Consider the following 18118-nt stretch of genomic DNA (forward strand, 5'->3'; position numbering starts at 1 on the left):
CCACTGCAGAGTCTGAACTACCTCAGTTGAGTATTTTCAGGCCCCCATGAACTGATTGCTTTACCTGGCCACAAAGTACAAGAATGGCATTTTACCATGTGTTGGTACCACCAAGTCCAGAGCTGCAAACAGCACATTTCCAGAACCATCTGAGCTGCTTGCCAGGCAGACACACATCCATTTAATGTTAAGGAAGTGCCTCTTGATTCAAAAAGAATGTAGGAGAATGCAAATCTTTATGAGGATATCTTGCTCAAACAAATGTGGGAACACTTACAATTTTTCATCAGCTGCAGACCTACCCACAAGAGGGAAGATGTTCCTCTTTCCTTCTTGGTAAGGGAGGAAGGCTTTCTCTTTCCTCTACTTTCTAATCCACCCTTCCCTTCCTCCCCCAACCTGACTACTAACCTCTGTGGCATAGTTCATCATACACTTAAACAGGAGAAGGCTTGATCTCATCAACTTATGTTTTTACTGTGTTCTGAGATGATACTTAGATATAAATATATGTTTGTGCCCATATTAGCTATGCTCCACAGGTCAAAGAACCAGACTGACTGCACTGCAGGGAAAGCTTATTTGACAGTTGCTGTAGAGATTAAAAAAAAAAAAAAAAAAAAAAAAAAAAAAAAAAAAAAAAGTACAGAAACATCTGTAGACTCTGGATGAGGGAGGAAAAATAAATCATTAAAGTATCATTTGTAGTATTTATGGTTTGTATCAGGAACACCTCTGAGGGTCAAACAAAGTCTAATTTGAGAACTATCTATTTAAACTGGAGAAGACACCTAATGTAATGCTAATGTAAATACTTCACATTGTGTTAGGCAGAATTTAACCCAGTTGATTAAGTAAGCTAAACCAGTTTCCACATGGCTTAATCCAGTTTGCCTTCTCAGTGTCTATAATGCTGCACTATGGAGCAAAATCTCTAACATCTCTTTGAACTCCCTAGTGTTCCCAGGGTTGTGTTAAGCTAGAATAGGTGTTACAGGAGGTCTGCAGTAAATTTCTTGGGATATAACCTGTAGGGCTATTTCAGCTGGTAAACTGAAGATTAGACTTAACTACTTTATATATAAGGAAATATATAAAATATATATAAAGGAAATCCTTTTCCCACCTCCTTGTACTATATTTTGAGCACTGATGTTTGCTGACTTCTGTTCCAGATGCTGCTGTCATTCAATGGTGCTGTACAAGTAAGAATTTAGGGACTATGTGTGCTCCTGAATATGAGTGTAAAATATGTTTACAAAATTACTAATTAAACATATTGCTTATTTCAGATTTTATGGGGGCAGTCAGTAGTGGCAAAAGGGAAAAAAAAAAAAAAAAAAGTGTAATTTATTCAGATAACCATGTTGACACAGTGTAAATAAAATAATATAAATAAAATAAAGTAAAATAAAGTAAAATAAAGTAAAGTAAAGTAAAATAAAATAAAATAAAATAAAATAAAATAAAATAAAATAAAATAAAATAAAATAAAATAAAATATAAAATAAAATAAAATAAAATAAAATAAAATAAAATAAAATAAAATATAAAATAAAATAAAATAAAATAAAATAAAATAAAATAAAATAAAATAAAATAAAATAAAATATAAAATAAAATAAAATAAAATAAAATAAAATAAAATAAAATAAAATAAAATAAAATAAAATAAAATAAAATAAAATAAAATAAAATAAAATAAAATAAAAGACTGCAGTCTTGGTTGCCTTTCAGGAAACAGAGGTCCAAGAACATCTATTGCCATAGTAACAAAAAGAGCAAGGGGATTTACACTTCTATATATTTCAGTGCTGTCTCAACCAAGAGTCAAATTGCCTTGAAAGAACAGACCCCCAACGTTCAGTCTTATTCTTTATGAATTGTGTGTGTAACCTCACCACCTCAAAGCTTATGTATTGTATAGGTCACTGACTACACATGCCTAAAGATGTTCAGGGACCTGTTTGAAGCCTAGATTATGTAGATAACTTTCTGTTATACAAAGTCACGAGGTTTAATATGTTGTTGATTTTTTGTTGAAAATATTTATTCAATGCCATGTTCTGTAAATCAAGTCCATAACCTAAAACACACCTAGTTTGTCATAGTAATGTACTGGAAACATTAAATCTAATGTTATTCTAATATAAGAATATTCTTTCATCTCTTCATCTCTGATTTCACTCTGTAAATATCAGATTTTTCTGATATTTTTATAGGATTTTATAGGATTTTTCTTTTATACACATATTAATGCAACTTTTATCTTTGGTGAATTTCGTCTCACAAACATATATATTTTGTATATATGTGTGTATATATATATATTTATACTCTGTGTTAATTCTATCTAGTAAGCTCCACTTAAAATGACTACATTAAGATTATCAGCTTGTAGCCATCAGGATATTTTGAGATGCAAATGATGTTGCCCTGACTTTTTGCTTTAAAATATTACTCTGGTTTCAGTAATGGTGTTGTCATTTAACATTTCAGATCACAGTCTTTCGCATGGGATCAGAAGGACACCAGGATATTGATTTAGCTATCCTTACAGCATTACTAAAAGGTAATGGAGTTTCACTTCACAGTGAGTCTGTAACGATCCAAGTGGATTAACTCTGTGTCTCTGCTGTGCTGGAACATGCATTTATTGACACTATGTACCATATCTAGATGGTAAATTTATACCATGAAATTAAAGTATACTTTTTGTTCTAACTACTTTGTACAAAACCAGCCCTTTCTTTAATGTTTAATTTAATGTTTAATTTAATGTCCTTTTCTTTTTTTTCTTTTTTTTTTTTTTCCTGTCTCAGTCTTTACTTACCACCTACAATTGCTTATGTGTCACTAATACATCAATGGTGACCCTCACAGGTTACTTTAGACAATTAGCACTCACAACCAGCAAGCCAAAGAACTTCTCAGATTTAGATTGCTTTCATAGCTAGCGGAAAATAGAGGAGGAGGTTTTCTCCACTTAGACAAAACTGGCAATATTGTAAAATGTTTTCTCCAGTCATTCTAGAAAAGGTTGGGAACTCAGGAATTCCCTCCAGCCTCCACTGGTTGAGCTGAGAACTCCAGTATCAGAGTTTGAGGGATTTTAACCTTAATTTGCTCAATTAGCTATATCTTTCTAAACAATTACATGTTGCTCTTGTGCTCTTAAAAGACCTTCTTACAATGAATCCCTTGTTGCTAAAATATTTCCAAATTATAGTTCATTTTAAACACTGGTCCCTCAAAGACATGCAATTTAGTTCATGTCTCTTCTCCATTTGCACCATATGGTGCAAATACAGGTAAGATTTTGAAAGCTCTGAAATACATGTTCTTAACTGATCAAGCAAGGGCTGGGAGGATATACCCATCCATGTATATGGTATTTCCCCAGACGGGGTTTTAACAAATGGCATGTATAGCACCACAGTCATCTTGTTCTCGTCTGGACTGTTTTCTGTTATGTAACACGGGCCAAACTCATTTTAAAAATAGAGAATAAGACATACAAAATAATTTTAAAGAGCATTATGAGAATGGGATATTATCCCTAATAAATATTAGGGAATGCACTTCAGAAGGTACCTGGGGAAAGTTCTGCTTTCTGAGGCTTTTCAGCAGTTTTCTTGATGCTGTTGACACTCCTACACCTGAGTAAGAGGGTAAATACTGATATGTGGCAGTCTTGAATTTGAATCATTAAAAAAAAAAAAATCTTTTTGAAATGGTAATAGGAACTATTCTTACTTGTTCCAGGACTGTTTTCTTCTCAGTTTCTTCCTGTGTAGGATGAAAAGAGCTATAAGAAAAGAAAAAGGGAGAAGGCCTGAATAATTTCCACCTAACCAGGAAAAAGAATATTTTAACTTTTACACAGTTATGAATCCCATTTCCAAAATGGCCTTTGAATATTTAAATTTAAGGTCTGAACAGGATCAGTAAATAAGCACTGGCCAGGATTGCAGACTGAGAGCTACCATACCAACCATGGAAATAGATAGGAATTATTTTGCAGCAGCAGTTTCTGTATCATTAGGCTTCTGTATTACCACTTTCTCCTCTTTGTTCATTTTGATCAAGATACCAGTTGTTTGGCCTGCAGGTAATGACTATTTTGCTGCTACCCTGAGTTAACAAGTCTTAGCCATCTGCGCAGTTAAATCTCAAGGAATTTTGGACATCTTCACACAGAAACAATATAAATCAATGTGAAGAAAAATGAATTAATTCAAACAAAGAAAAAGGAATTGCATCCATCACCAAATTTGTCTTTTCTATCTGAAGGAAATATTTTAATTGCATTTTTATCTTAAATATAACTGAATTCTTCATTATCTTCAATGTAAAGCATATTCTCTTGGCATTTATCCTTAAGGCAGTCATTGAAACTGTTACTCTTGATTCCTATTAGACATAGATTGTTGAGGTGTATTTTGTCAAGGTATATTTTCGATGTTTGAATCTCAATATCTCTGGAAATCTTTAATTACCTTGGAAGAAATCCTCCTGTAAGTTGAAGAAAATAAATTATAGGCCTTGGGAGGGACTGTTCGATATCTGAAAAGTTCTTTTGCAGTATTTACATGAACGACTGCACTATTTGCTACTCTTCCTTTTAGTAATAAAAAAAATAAAAATAAAAAAAAATGCAAGACATCATAGTGAACTTCTGTTATCTCAGAAGGATCCTTGACCTGTGTAAGTGATGTAGACACCTCCTCTCACACTTGGCTGACATGATTTTGTAATCTACTGATGGCAGCAACATCTTTGTCTTGCTCAAGAGTTAGAGGAACTAAAATTTACTCCTCATCTTCCCTGCTCCTCAGCATTTTCTGATTCTGAAGATACTCAAAGAAGATTAGATTTATCAGAAGCCACTTTATATCTTGTTAATCTGAGCTTTCTGATCACAGGGAATGAAAGTCCATATGACTTTAATCAATGTGTGCAGAAATGAAATCTCTTGTCTCAAGCAAATCAGTTGTCTTTGTGCATCCGTGTCTTTGTACAAAAGTTCTGACACAACTTGAAAGAAAAGCTGATTTGAAATGCTGCGTTATACACATTTACACACTTAGAAGAAAAAAAAAAAAAAAAAAAAAAAAGCTGATGTTTAGATGGTGTTTTCATCAAATCAAGACATCCATCTCAGCAATGCTGAGACACTTGCCTATCAATTTCAAGACTGAACCTGAATGAATTATCTTGAAAGATTCAAGATAATTCAGATAATAGATTCAAGATAATAGATTCAGAAATTAATCTCTTTCACTTTATCAGAACCATGTGAAACAGGTACAGTGAAAAGTATGAAACCAGTGTGAAATTACCTGTTACTTCTTCACAATCCAATGAGGATTTTACAATTCTTTTTAGCCATTATAGTCAAGACACTTACTAGCTAATTACTGATCCCACCCTGATGTGAGTGATTTGCTCAGGGAATAGGAGGAGGACAAGGACTGGAAACACAAGAAGTATCATTTCCTGCTTGCTGTGCAAAATTTGCAATGAGCTATTCTCTTTTTAATCTTGCATCAGGCACACTGCCAATGCAAGAACTCTCTTGGCCTGGATACTCCACAAGACCAAAACCCTGCACTGAATATGAGAGATTATTTCCTTGTTTGTTTTTGTGAGTCACTTGTTTAATCTCATCAGCAGATCTATCTTTCTTGGAAGTGATCTCCAATAAGCCAGGGATCCAAACTGATTATCAATTTATATTGCATGGATGTCACAACAGCATATGGCTTGTGGATTCCTTCTTAATTCTTTTTTTTTTTTTCTTCTCATCTTGAGAGACATGTAAGTGTGGAAAGCAAATTTCCAAAAAAAAAAAAAAAAAAAAAAAAAAAAAAAGTACATTTATTGAGACAGTTTAACTGTTTGTGCTTTTAACTTGAGCAGTTAGAGCTCAAATAGTAATGGATTTTGTTCTTTTGCAGCTGCTAATTAAGATGAAAGTACATGACATGGAATTTAAAGTCAGCTTGTTGAGAAGTGCTAAAATATTTTTCTTCTGAAGGGGCATCAAAGATCATAGTTCACAAAGCTGTTGCAATGTCTGGAACATACTAGCAGCACCACTCAGGTTTCAGCTGGTGCTCCAGAAGCCCTCACAGTGAAATTGCGTCATTTTTCAAGTAATTTTTCAAGTAATATTGAAAAAGAGGTGCTTTGTGGTCTATGCATACTGTAATTAGAGTAGAGTAGAGTAGAGTAGAGTAGAGTAGAGCAGAGCAGAGCAGAGCAGAGCAGAATCGGATAGGATAGGATAGGATAGGATAGGATAGGATAGGATAGGATAGGATAGGATAGGATAGGATAGGATGGAATGGAATTAGAAGGATCATCAGGTCCAACTCCTGATTCCACACAGATCTACCTAAAAATCAGAATTCAGACCATATGACTAAGAACACAGTCCAAATGCCCAAATGCTTAAACTCCAACAGGCTTGGTGCCATGACTACAGCCCTGGGGAGCCTGTTCCAGTGCCTGACAACACTTTCACTGAGGAACTTCCTCCTGTTATCCAGCCTGACCCTCCCCTGTCACAGCTTGACTCCATTCCCTTGGGTCCTATTGCTGGTCACTAAAGAGATTAGATCAGCACCTACTCCCCTTGGCTCCCCCTCATGAGGAAGTTGTAGACTGCAGTGAGGTCTGCCCTCAGCCTCCTCTTTTCCAGGCTGAACAAACCAAGTGACCTCAGCTGCAGCTTTTATGTCTTCCCCTCTAGGGCCTTCACCATCTTTATAGACCTCCTCTGGACCCTCTCCAACAGTTTTACATCCTTTTTATACTGTGGTGCCCAGAACCATACACAGTGCTCAAGATGAGGCTGCACCAGCACAGAGCAGAGTGGGACATCTGTTCCCTCAACTGACTAGCAATGCTGTGCTTGATGCACCCCAGGATACAGCTGGCCCTCCTGGCTGACAGGGCACACTGTTAGCTCATATTAAAATTGCTATGACTGCCATGTTACCCTTTGAGATAAGTCTCGTTAAACTAATGCAGACCTGATGTCTCTGCCTGCCTTCCAGCCTGTGAATAAGTCATGATTCATGCTCACTGAGCAACCGTCATGGGGTCCTGGAAGATTGTGTGATGGTCTGTCAACCATGAAATCACTGATATATAAGGATTAATGTTACCTCAGTCCAGTATGTCTCAGAGTTAGACCAGATGTCTGTTTACTGCCCCCACAGTTGTTTTTCCTATCAGCTTTGTTATTGCCAATTGATTTGCTAAATGCTAGGAATGTGCTTGTAGCAAACACATTGGAAATCCCTTTCTCCAAAAACCTTGCACTCTCTGAAACAGAAGACAATTTAAGACCTGCTGAAATGCAGAGCAGAAAGTTAATTTGGATTGTTATTTCCGTTAGTCTACTTCCTTTCTTTAAATGATGATTCAAAGAGGGCACTGACACGCTTAAAAGCATTATGGAAATGAATCTCCAACAACCATTTTTGCCTAGGTAGGTCAGTTTTATGGCATTTCAACTTTTCAGATTCCTAATCATTAAGTATCCTACACTATTGCTAGAGAATCCATCAGAAGTTTTACACTGGTCTCAGTAAATCTCAGCTGCAATTTAAAAGTCTGTAGTGTATCTCCTCAGTAATCTGGGGTCTTGCAAGGACATAACACTTAGGATACTGATTCAAGTTTACTGTCACAAGCTTTGTCATCAAAACATATTGCATTTTTGGTCCAAGATATTAGATAGATCATCTGATGTGATTGGACTTTTTATAAGAAGAATCTCCCTTGGGTAGTTGCCTAAGAGCATAGAGTTAACACCTGCAGGAACAGCTTTCATAGATGTCCTTCTCATTCATTTAACTTCTCGCCATCCTTAAATTTTCTAGCATATAACTGTATTTAGCAAATTATATATTGAAAGAAAATGATACCAAATCAATGCATTCCATCTCAAATTGAATTTTACTTTTAGAAGCAGATGAGGGGAAGAAAGAGTCCCACTATAGACATTAGTCATATTCTCTAAAGTGTTTTTTTTTTTTGAGGAACATACCTTTTGGGATATAAACACTAGGGTATTGAGTAAATATTACATAGATATAAGTCTTACCTTAACTAAAATGTTGTTTAAAGCACTATGTATGGTATGGTAATTAAATAACATAACAGAACTAGGCAGAGACTTTTTCCACAAGACAGGAAGAAAAAAATGCAGGGAAAGGAAATGCTAATTTCTCAGCACAGACAGAATTAAGGGCCTAATAAGTGGCTCCATTATGATCCTCTGTATTAAGTTGATAAGAGCAGTATTTTAATTATCATATTTTCTGATCTCCTAAATATGTTTTGGCTTTTATTTGAGTACACTGCAGTCATACTCATGACCAAGATTAATACTTACAGAAGTCAAGTTTGGAGTTCTTCTTACTGACTCAAATCCAGGGGATGTAAAATCCTTTTTGATATTTTGGAGTTTTCTTGTCACAGCACGGTTTGATCCTATTTGAAAAAGCAGGAAGGGATGGTATTTTTGGGGACCCACCAGACATAGTAGCCACTTTGTAGTATCACAAATACAGGCCCCAGGCAGGCAGTAAACCTCTCTAGAGAGATTGTCCCCATGACAAATAGGAGCCTCAGAGAGGAATCTCCAATGACTCCTTTGAACCTTCTTTGTGGCACTGGTTCTGATGCAGATAGGAAACTGAGCCAATTTTGTGTGGTTCGTCTTTCTGACATCCCTGTTGGGATCAGATCCCTGAGTTGGCTTTTCTGAGGTCTTTCTTATTACTCCTGGAGTCTTCTCTCTTCTGCCCTGTTCACTCATTCTGCAGCTAGGTACTTCCTAAAGCATGAAAAGTTCCAGCATTGTTGAGTACCTCAGCAAAGACTGGGGATGTTTCCCTGATAGGGGCCAGAAGGTTTTCACCTGGAGCTACACTAAACCTCTATGATTTGATTTTAGCTTTGGCTGAAGTGGGGGCAGTTCAGGTAGCCCCTTCAGTCCTTTCCCAAGTACATCTGACCCACTCTCAGTCCCAAATGGCTTCTGTCCAAGCAGCATCTCTGGTTACCTGGACTGTAAGCTTCAGTCAGTTTAGCAAAGTCAGGAGGTGCAGCTCCTCCATCACATGTTCAAAACTGTGCCAGGCCTTAAGATCACCATCACTGTCCCTGAGTTTTGGAGTTCACCCATATGCCTCCTCCACTGCTCAGCAGAGACCTCGCTTAAATCCCTGCCAAGGCTCTCCCTTCTCCTGCAGATGCGAAGGAGGAGATCCAAGGATGTTTTGAGAGATACTGTTGTTTGCTTTGGAAAAACTATTCTCTCTCTATTATTAATTTATACTGTTGTACGCAGTGCATTTTTTTTGTTTGTTTGTTTGCTTGTTTGTTTGTTTTAAGATTTCATAAATAAAATTGTAGAGGTAAATATTTTTATTCCTAGAGGTAAATATATTCTGTTCTTGAAAGTTGTATGTTACTTGCATATGAAATTCAGAAAGAGAAAGGTTCAGAAATCATTGGAATCATCACCTGTGGGGTCTCCCATAACAGCTTTTGTCTGTATCATAATATATAGAAATGAGAACCAAAGGATTTTTGTCACTTCTTGGTCACAGAAAGGAGTTTGACTGTTTTCATTGCTTTTTCTTCTTGTATTCATTTTTATTCATCCCTCTGCTCCTGCACCACCTGCCTTTTTATCAGAGCTCCTTTCTGAAATAAAATCAAAGTGATCTAGATATATATACCAAACAATTTCTTTAGATAAGTTCAAGTATTTGGCAAAGTTTCATGGCAGTGAACTGACTGAAAAGCCATGAGTTAGGAAACAGCTGTAGGCTGTTTCCCTAAAGTCTGCTGAACTGATCCTTCAAAGAAGATTTCAGTGGCCAGCATATTATGCCATTTGTTTTCTATGCCTCTAATTTTAGAGTCCTCTTTCAGATGAAACAGTACTTGATTTTTAATAGCACTAGAATGTTGACAAATCTGCTTTGACTAAAGAAAAACTTTAGCTTGTTCTCTCTCCATGAGGACCATTTGTTGGCATATGAAATAATGAAGACAAGAAAAAGTGAAGGTATTAGGCCTTTAAAAAATGACCCTGTATACAATCATCTAATCTCTGTAAACCAGTAGGTAGTTAAAAGTTGAAGGGCCCTTTTGATTCAGTTGTTCAGTTCATACAGGTGAGTTCTCACTGTGACACTGAAGCACAAATACTACAAAACAGTTAATAGCCTTGAAGTCCTTAGTGAAATATTAATAAAGCACAGCAGGGCAGGAATGTCCCACAGAATGTCTCTAAAGAGAAAATATACCCTCCCTTCCACAAACAAACAGCTCCAAACCCATCTTATCATCTGCATGGTTACTTATTTAATTGTCATATATTATACTTTGACAGCAGATTTTTAGCATGTTTTCTTATGTGAATATCACATGTGAAGGGAAACTTATTCCACCAGGACCCCAAACTACAAACTGAGGAGGAATTCCTGTGCTCGTACAGGCACAAAGGCATAAAAGAAGTGTATAAAATGTATGTTTATTTAAATTGGTAGTGCCTTTGTGAGTTGAACCCATTTGTAACTGCTATATGTGCATGTGTGCATGCATGTGTGCGTGTGTGCGCATACATGTGTGTGTGTGTGTATTCCTGTACCAGATCAATACACTTCCTGGCTTCTTCTGTGATTTCCCATCTGAGTGAGGGAAACTAGTTCACTCCATTGAAAATTGCAGCTGCCAATATCCATAGGAAAATTTTCAAGGAGGGTGTGAGAACAAGGCTTTTATTGCAGGGATAATAGAAGCTTTGGGTTTTGGTACGTATTAAGAGATCAGTTGCAGGAATTATGTCTGTGAGATTCCTGATTAATAGGAATTATCAAGGTGATTTCTTGACTGAGCCTAATGTATGCCATTTCTTCTTTCTCCTCCTATCTTTTCCACACTTCCCTCTGTTTTCACAGGAGCGAACGCATCTGCTCCCGACCAGCTGAGCCTAGCATTAGCCTGGAACAGAGTAGACATCGCTCGAAGTCAGATCTTTATTTATGGGCAGCAGTGGCCGGTACAGTATATATATACATCATCTTCTACAGAAAACACCTTAAACCTTACACCACATTAAATCTATTCTTTTGTCTTTGTTGGTTTTACAATGTTTTGGTACTGGGTCATGTTTCCTGTCAAATACAAAGTATCCATTCATAGCTACTGAAGGCAGGTAAGGCTACAGACAGCAATGTGTTCACTTGTTCAAGGCAATGATGACATCTAGCGATACCTTAACACTGAGGCCACACCTCTAAAAAAAAAAAAAAAAAAAAAAAAAAAAAAAGCAGCACTTTGATACCCTATCAAGAATTGAAAGAAACGATTCTGCAACCTGAGAAAAACAAGCATTTCTTAACAGCTGTGCTAAGATATCGGTCTGTAAGTTAAAGGAAAGGTGAAACTTCTTTCTGTTCTTTCTGTTCTTCATCTTATATGTTTTACTTGAAAATACCGAAGTTCACAATGATTTCATAACCAAATGATGCTGCACAGGTGTAGGGAGGTCATCAGGTGGACCGTGAGAGCTGTGCTGTGATATTACCACAAATGAGCTGTGGTTCAAAACCTAAGCCAGTGTTAATTTTGTACCTAGTGTTACTTTGCACCCAACTGCCTGCTTCACATCTTGCCCATCCTATGCTCCAGCTACCAGCTGTGGGGACAGGTCCCTAGCCAGCACTGTCCCCCAAGATGCACCGCAGGCAGAGCTACTCCACTGGAGTGTGACAGCAGTAAATAGAGGGGCTATTGGACCTTGTGAGGGGCAGTGGTGTAGCAGTCTCTAGTATCATAACACCCCATTTACAATGCAATTTTTGCAGTGGTAAAAGCTACCCAGCAAAAGCTGAAAAACACTGTTTCCACCTTTAAAATCTACTACATCTTCACTCAGAAGGTTTAGTTGAATCACAATGTTCATTACTGTGACAATTGTTTTGTCACTGTCATGAAAAATTCATGTGTTCATTGCATGAGCATTTGTGTTTCCAAATAGGAAAATTATTACAAAGGAAATATTTTCTGGTTAAATATCCTTCTTTAAAATGTAGTTTCTCAAGTTTGCTGCACCTTAAAACTAATTTCAAAAATCCTTGCATTTTCCATTATGGAGAGAAAAAGACTTTTTATTTTGCTTCCAAATACTGGGCATATGTATGCAACAAAACATAGCAGACATTTAAAAGGTACTAAGCTGTCCTTATCTTTATTGCTACATCATAGCAATTACATAACATAACATAACATAACATAACATAACATAACATAACATAACAAACATAAAAATAATAGAATAAATAAATAATATAATACAATAAATAATATAATACGATATATATATGCTGCAAGATGTAATTATTTTGCAAGCTAGAAGCTGAAAGCATGAAGTACATTCTCATCCCTCCACCTCTCCCCAGCCTGAAAGTAATGTAAAAGAAGAGGCTATGTATAGGAAGACCTCTTGCATTTGGGCCTTCAAAGATATGCTATTTTTGAAACGATTTCCACTTCCTGAGTGTCAAAGTTTCCTTGAGTCTCAACATCACAAACTGAGGAAAAGGCTGGTAAAGATAGAATTAAAGTGTTTGTATACATAACAAATATACACAATATAAACAAAATATTCCTCAGGAAAGAATGATATAAAGAAAATAATGAGATACTGAATAGTGGAGAGGTACTATCACCAGTTTACTATGTTTTGGTTCTTTGTTCCTTATCTGGATTTCCACCTATCTTAACACTCTGACACTCATTTCTGAAATGCTGTCCTGAATCAGAGAAACCAATATAGACTAAAATTGCTATTACCCCCATTTTAAGTGAACTCAAAATAAATAAATAAATAAAACTTTACAATTTTTGCCACGTTTTCCTGCTTTTGCCAGAGTGACAGGACAAGCCGGATATGGCCTGTGAAGCCCAGGAATGGCCTGAAATAATCACTTGCTTTGCAGGTGGGCTCCCTTGAGCAAGCAATGCTGGATGCACTGGTGTTGGACAGAGTGGATTTTGTGAAATTACTCATAGAAAATGGAGTAAGCATGCATCGGTTTCTCACCATCTCCCGGCTAGAGGAATTGTACAATACGGTAGGACCAACCTAAGGCAAATTTTCTTACTCTGTATTCATTGTTCTAACCCCCACTCATATCGCAACAACAAGGTAGCCAACATCTGCTGCAGAAATTTTCCATGTTAGAAGTGCACGCTTTCTCTTAGCTTTGTCTCTAATGGATCACACTGTGTCTTGCCCACCTGAACTGTTGTACATATTTTATGAAACTTTGATTAAGCCCCACACAGTACTGGCTGATTTCTGGTCATTGTACATCCAATATGAATGCACTGGCTGGAAGGCAGTAATTAGCAAGCTGGGGCCTGTATCATTGTGATATATGACTCCTGAATTTACAAGCCCGGAAAAGTCTTGCAAAGGTTAATCAAACTCACACACTATAAAACAAATAATAGAAAACTTATTAGGATAATATTCTGAAGTTAAAGGTGTAATGTGATAATTTCAGGAGGGCCACATGTCTTTACGGTGAAAAACTTAACTGTGTCCTCACAGAATGTTCCAAAAATTACAGTTTTGATGTTTAAAAGCCTGTTTGCAAGTTTTATATTTTTACCTTTAAGATGTACATAAAACTGCACAGGTTCAAATCACTTCTGAGTTCCCAACTCTAAAACACATTCTGGCATTGAGATCATAATCACCTACTGAGAAAAACAAAGGCATTTGAATTGGTACAGTGGTATGGAAAAAATTCTTCAAGCTTTGCCTAAGTTTTAGGATTACAAGCTCTATCTGTGGAAAAGAGGCCATGGTATAGTGCATAGGGCTTTTCAAAAAATTTTATTTTGCCAGTAGCTTTCAAAGCCCTGCCACCATAAGCTTCCACACTGGGCTATTATCCAGAGGTGTTTTGTGATGGTGACCAGAAGTCAGTCTTTCAAAAAAATCAAATGTGAGAATTCATTAAATTCAGGCAAAATATGGAGGAACAAGTACCTATGCCAATATATAGCCAGAATGCCCCATCTTTGATCACTTAAATCTTGCCAAATATCTAACATCTATACACTAAGAACAGAAGGCCTATGAGATTTCTTGTCACAAAGATAAACACTGTATTATTTGTACCAAGCTGAGTTCTTATAGGGCATAGGTCTGAGGAAACCCTAACGTTCAACATCTAAAATAAGACCTTTTAGAATAAATTTTATGTGAACTATAGAAATCACCGTAACTTATTCATGCAAGAATTCCAAAAGACCTTATCTGTGAAATCACTAAGCTAGCAATTGTGATAAAAGACATGCATCCATGATAGCCTCAACATAAAAAACAGAAAATGACCAAATAAGAACTATTTAATTTCAGTTATAGCCCTGAGAGTGACTTGGGAAGCTACAGAGCAGTGAAATTGACTTTTGTCATGGCAGATGTCTAAAAATACAATAAAGAATTGAATTAATAGAGACGGGGATCAATTTTATGTCAAGAAGGAAAAAAAAAAAAAAAAAAAAGTACACATGGATTCTGTAGGAAAATGCAAAACCTTAGAAATTTATTACAATTTTTGAAGTCAACGTGCAGGAGAATGAAGAAGTTCTACTTCATACACCTATGTTTCCAAAAAATATTTAATAATGTTCATCCTCAAAGGTTACTAAAGAAATTTGTCTGTCATAGCATAGAAGAAAAGGGGAAAAAAAAAAAAAAAAAAGCTGCTTGAAGTATAGAAAGAAGTAGTGATACATGGTCTGTTTTCACTGCAAAAGATGATTGATTCAAGGGCTTATGCAAGGGTCACTGTTATACAGTCTATTTAGAGATGATGTGACAGAGACTACTGAAGAGACAATATGTACAGGTGGTTTGGCATCTCTTCTGACAGGAAAATTTGAAACTGTTCATGAAGAATTGCAGGAAAAGTCTCATCACATTCAGTGACTGGGGTACCTAAAATTCTGTTGATAAGCACAGAGAAGTGTATGTATGGAAATACTGACATATGCAATCATCTCACGTATTGCCAGTCATAGCTAAGGAGGCCTCCTACTAAAATGTATGAAAATGTCAGAAACAGTACAAAAACACAACTGAAATCAATGTACTTCTCCACACAAAATGTGAATAAAATTGTGGGAGTCATTTCTGTGAGATCTTTCCATGTCAGGTGAGGATTCAAAAGATTAGGCAAATTCACAGACTCTATGTACTATTAGTTGCTGTCTGAACAACACAGATGCAGACTCTGGCACAGGGGTTCTCTGAGTCAACAACAGTGGAAGTGGAGATGCTGAGCACAGCAGGGCTGGTGCCTAACCTGCTGCTCCTCTTTCCACTCTCATCCAGAGGTTCTGCACATTGTGCTGGAGACTAGTCAGCATGACTAGGACCTTAGATTTGATGTAGTATAGCAGTTGTTGTGGTTTCCTTTCTGAAGTATTTTGTGTGAAAGAAGTCAGTCAAAACACTACACTTTTAACTGATTAAAAAATATATACATATGACACTACATCTGAAGTGTTCTCAGTTGTCTGATTCTTAAGCTACTAAACTGAGACACCTATTTCAGCATTTATATGTTGCATAGCCCTGGACAATGCAAAACTATTTTATTCTTCTGTATTTGTCCTTTGCAGAGACATGGACCATCCAACACTCTGTATCATCTAGTCAGGGATGTCAAAAAGGTAAGAGCCCAGTAGACGGTAGGTTGGAAATAATGTCATGATTGCTTTCTGTAGCTAGATACAATCTCTGTTTTGCATGAGCTTTCAGTTAGAACCTTCTCCTTTCCCTGCTGTTACAGAATGTCTTGTCTGTACTGAATATTAACTTTCTGCATACAATGCACAATTAGCAAGTTATTGGGATTGCTTTTGCTGTGATCTTAGATGCTTGGGTTATAGCACTTCTGCTAGCAGAATTGTAGGCTCTTGTATTCCCTGTGGATTTATGCTGTTATCTGTATTTTTCCATACCTGCAACTATCATCAAAGTTAATTTCCATTTTTTTAATTAACTTTTGAGTCTGTGAAATAGCTGTTACCTTTGTGTTGGTTCCTAGTTCATTGAAATGGTTCCTCGTTCTGTGTTTTGTAGTATGATGTAGCTGTCTTCCTCAGAAGAAACATATAAAAAAAGATAGCACAAATTTTCTCACTGTCCTCTTATCAAGTTAATTTCCAGCATCTTGAATTATAAATAGCCATTAATAAGGTAGGGCAGAAACATAGAGAGATATAGAGACAGGGAGGAGACACCAAAAACCTTTAGGTATTTGCTGTGCAGGATTAAGGGTTACAGCAGCAGCAAAAATAAAAGTCTGTCATCCTTTAAATATAAGGATCAAGTAAGGAGATTTACCCTGTAACTGACCTCATCAGCTTGGATATTCTTCCCAAGCATGTGCAGATTGGAACCTTGTTCACTGTGTAACTTGAATATCAAGGCTGGTGTACTTGAGAGGACAGATTTCTGTACATGGGAAGAGTTAGAGAGAAGGGAATGGAAATTTTTTGTAAAAGCACAGCCTTTCGTGGTTTCTGTCACACGTAGCTGAGCAGAACTGAAAGAAAATAGGGAAGGAGAGTGGCAATGCTTCGGAATTCATCTTTCTATTAAATAATGCTACGGAATAATCACTAGTTATATTTAGAGAGGTTCTGATGTTTTTCTTTGTTTAGTATGTTACATGGCACCATTACTGTTCACTTATATAGTACATTAAGTTACATCAAAAAATGTGAAATGTCAAAAAAACAAAACTGTTCTCACGAACACAACCCCTTGGCTGGAGCAGAGAAAAGCTGGAACACATTTAGACTGTCTGTTTCTCCAAGTTAACTAATTCATTTTTTTACTAAATATGCTGTTCTCTGTGTGCCTTTAAGAATTTGAAACAAGTGTGATTCTCTTTACTTTAAAACAGACTTTTCAAACTCCTACCAGCATCACCTTTCTAAGTCCTTTTTCAAAGCCTTGAGTAGAAAAATAGTATCATCTTTATCTGAGTCAATAAGGAAAGATGTTTTTTTAAGGAGCTCTTGAAAAATGAAAATAGTCAAATAGGATCATTACTTGTAGGTGTACATTGATAGGCATTGACATTAAATGTACTTACATTATACTTAATGATATTATTTGTCCACATTGATTGCTAGATATTAGGCAACAGTGATTTTTTCCTTAAATGCATCTTTCTTTCCTCTATCCACATCTGAAGTCTCCAGCAACTCTCACTATGTGAAGACAACATGTAGTGTTATTTGAATATAGTTAAGGGCTTTGAAAATGAATAGTCTGTGGTAGCCCCCCAGCACTTTCTTCAGGGAATACTGTACCTCTGTGGATGTATTGCTCATTTTGTCAGTGATGAGGAACAACTACAGTTCACAAGAAAAAATGTGACGGCTCACTATAGACTGTACCCAAGCAATCAGATATCTCACCAATCAACCAAGCTGTAAATCTGTCAACAGATCTGACACCAGTTTAAATGAAAACACCTTCTTGGAAATAACTTCTTAATGGATATTGCTATTTGACAGTTAAATGGCCCACTGTACATGAAAACCAGACCATGTTGCTGATGCTAGTTTTTGAGTATAATATATACATATATATAGATAAAAGTATATATGTAATATATATATATACACATATATATATTGAAGCCAGATACCTAAACTTTCAGCTTTAATTACAAATCATAAACACAAACATGTAGTGTATCACCTTGAGACAACACTTGAAGGACATGCATATTATGTGACTTTTTTATGCCTGCATCCCAATTATAAAACCTGCATTATGCACAAAGGTACATGCTACTGAAAGTTATTTTCATCTAAGTAATTGTGAATTATCCATCAGAAAAGAGCTGCTTACAAAGTATAGAAGTATTCACAGAATCACAGAATCACAGAATTGTCTAGGTTGGAAGAGACCTCAAGATCATCAAGTCCAACCTCTGACCTAACGCTAACAAGTCCTCCACTAAATCATATCACTAAGTTCAAC

At 36.3% G+C, this 18118-nt stretch overlaps 1 protein-coding gene across 1 annotated transcript in view; it reads left to right on the forward strand.

The window, feature by feature from the left end:
• TRPM3 (transient receptor potential cation channel subfamily M member 3) overlaps positions 1–18118 on the forward strand; it is a 308506-nt gene that overhangs the window by 229912 nt on the left and 60476 nt on the right. Inside the window, exons 9-12 of the mRNA XM_032205316.1 lie at positions 2500–2572; positions 10992–11092; positions 13035–13169; positions 15736–15786. Coding sequence (XP_032061207.1) covers positions 2500–2572; positions 10992–11092; positions 13035–13169; positions 15736–15786 — 360 coding nt within the window. The remainder of the gene's footprint in view (positions 1–2499; positions 2573–10991; positions 11093–13034; positions 13170–15735; positions 15787–18118) is intronic.

This window comes from Aythya fuligula, chromosome Z, assembly GCF_009819795.1.
Source record: "Aythya fuligula isolate bAytFul2 chromosome Z, bAytFul2.pri, whole genome shotgun sequence".
NCBI classification, from domain to species: Eukaryota; Metazoa; Chordata; class Aves; order Anseriformes; family Anatidae; genus Aythya; species Aythya fuligula.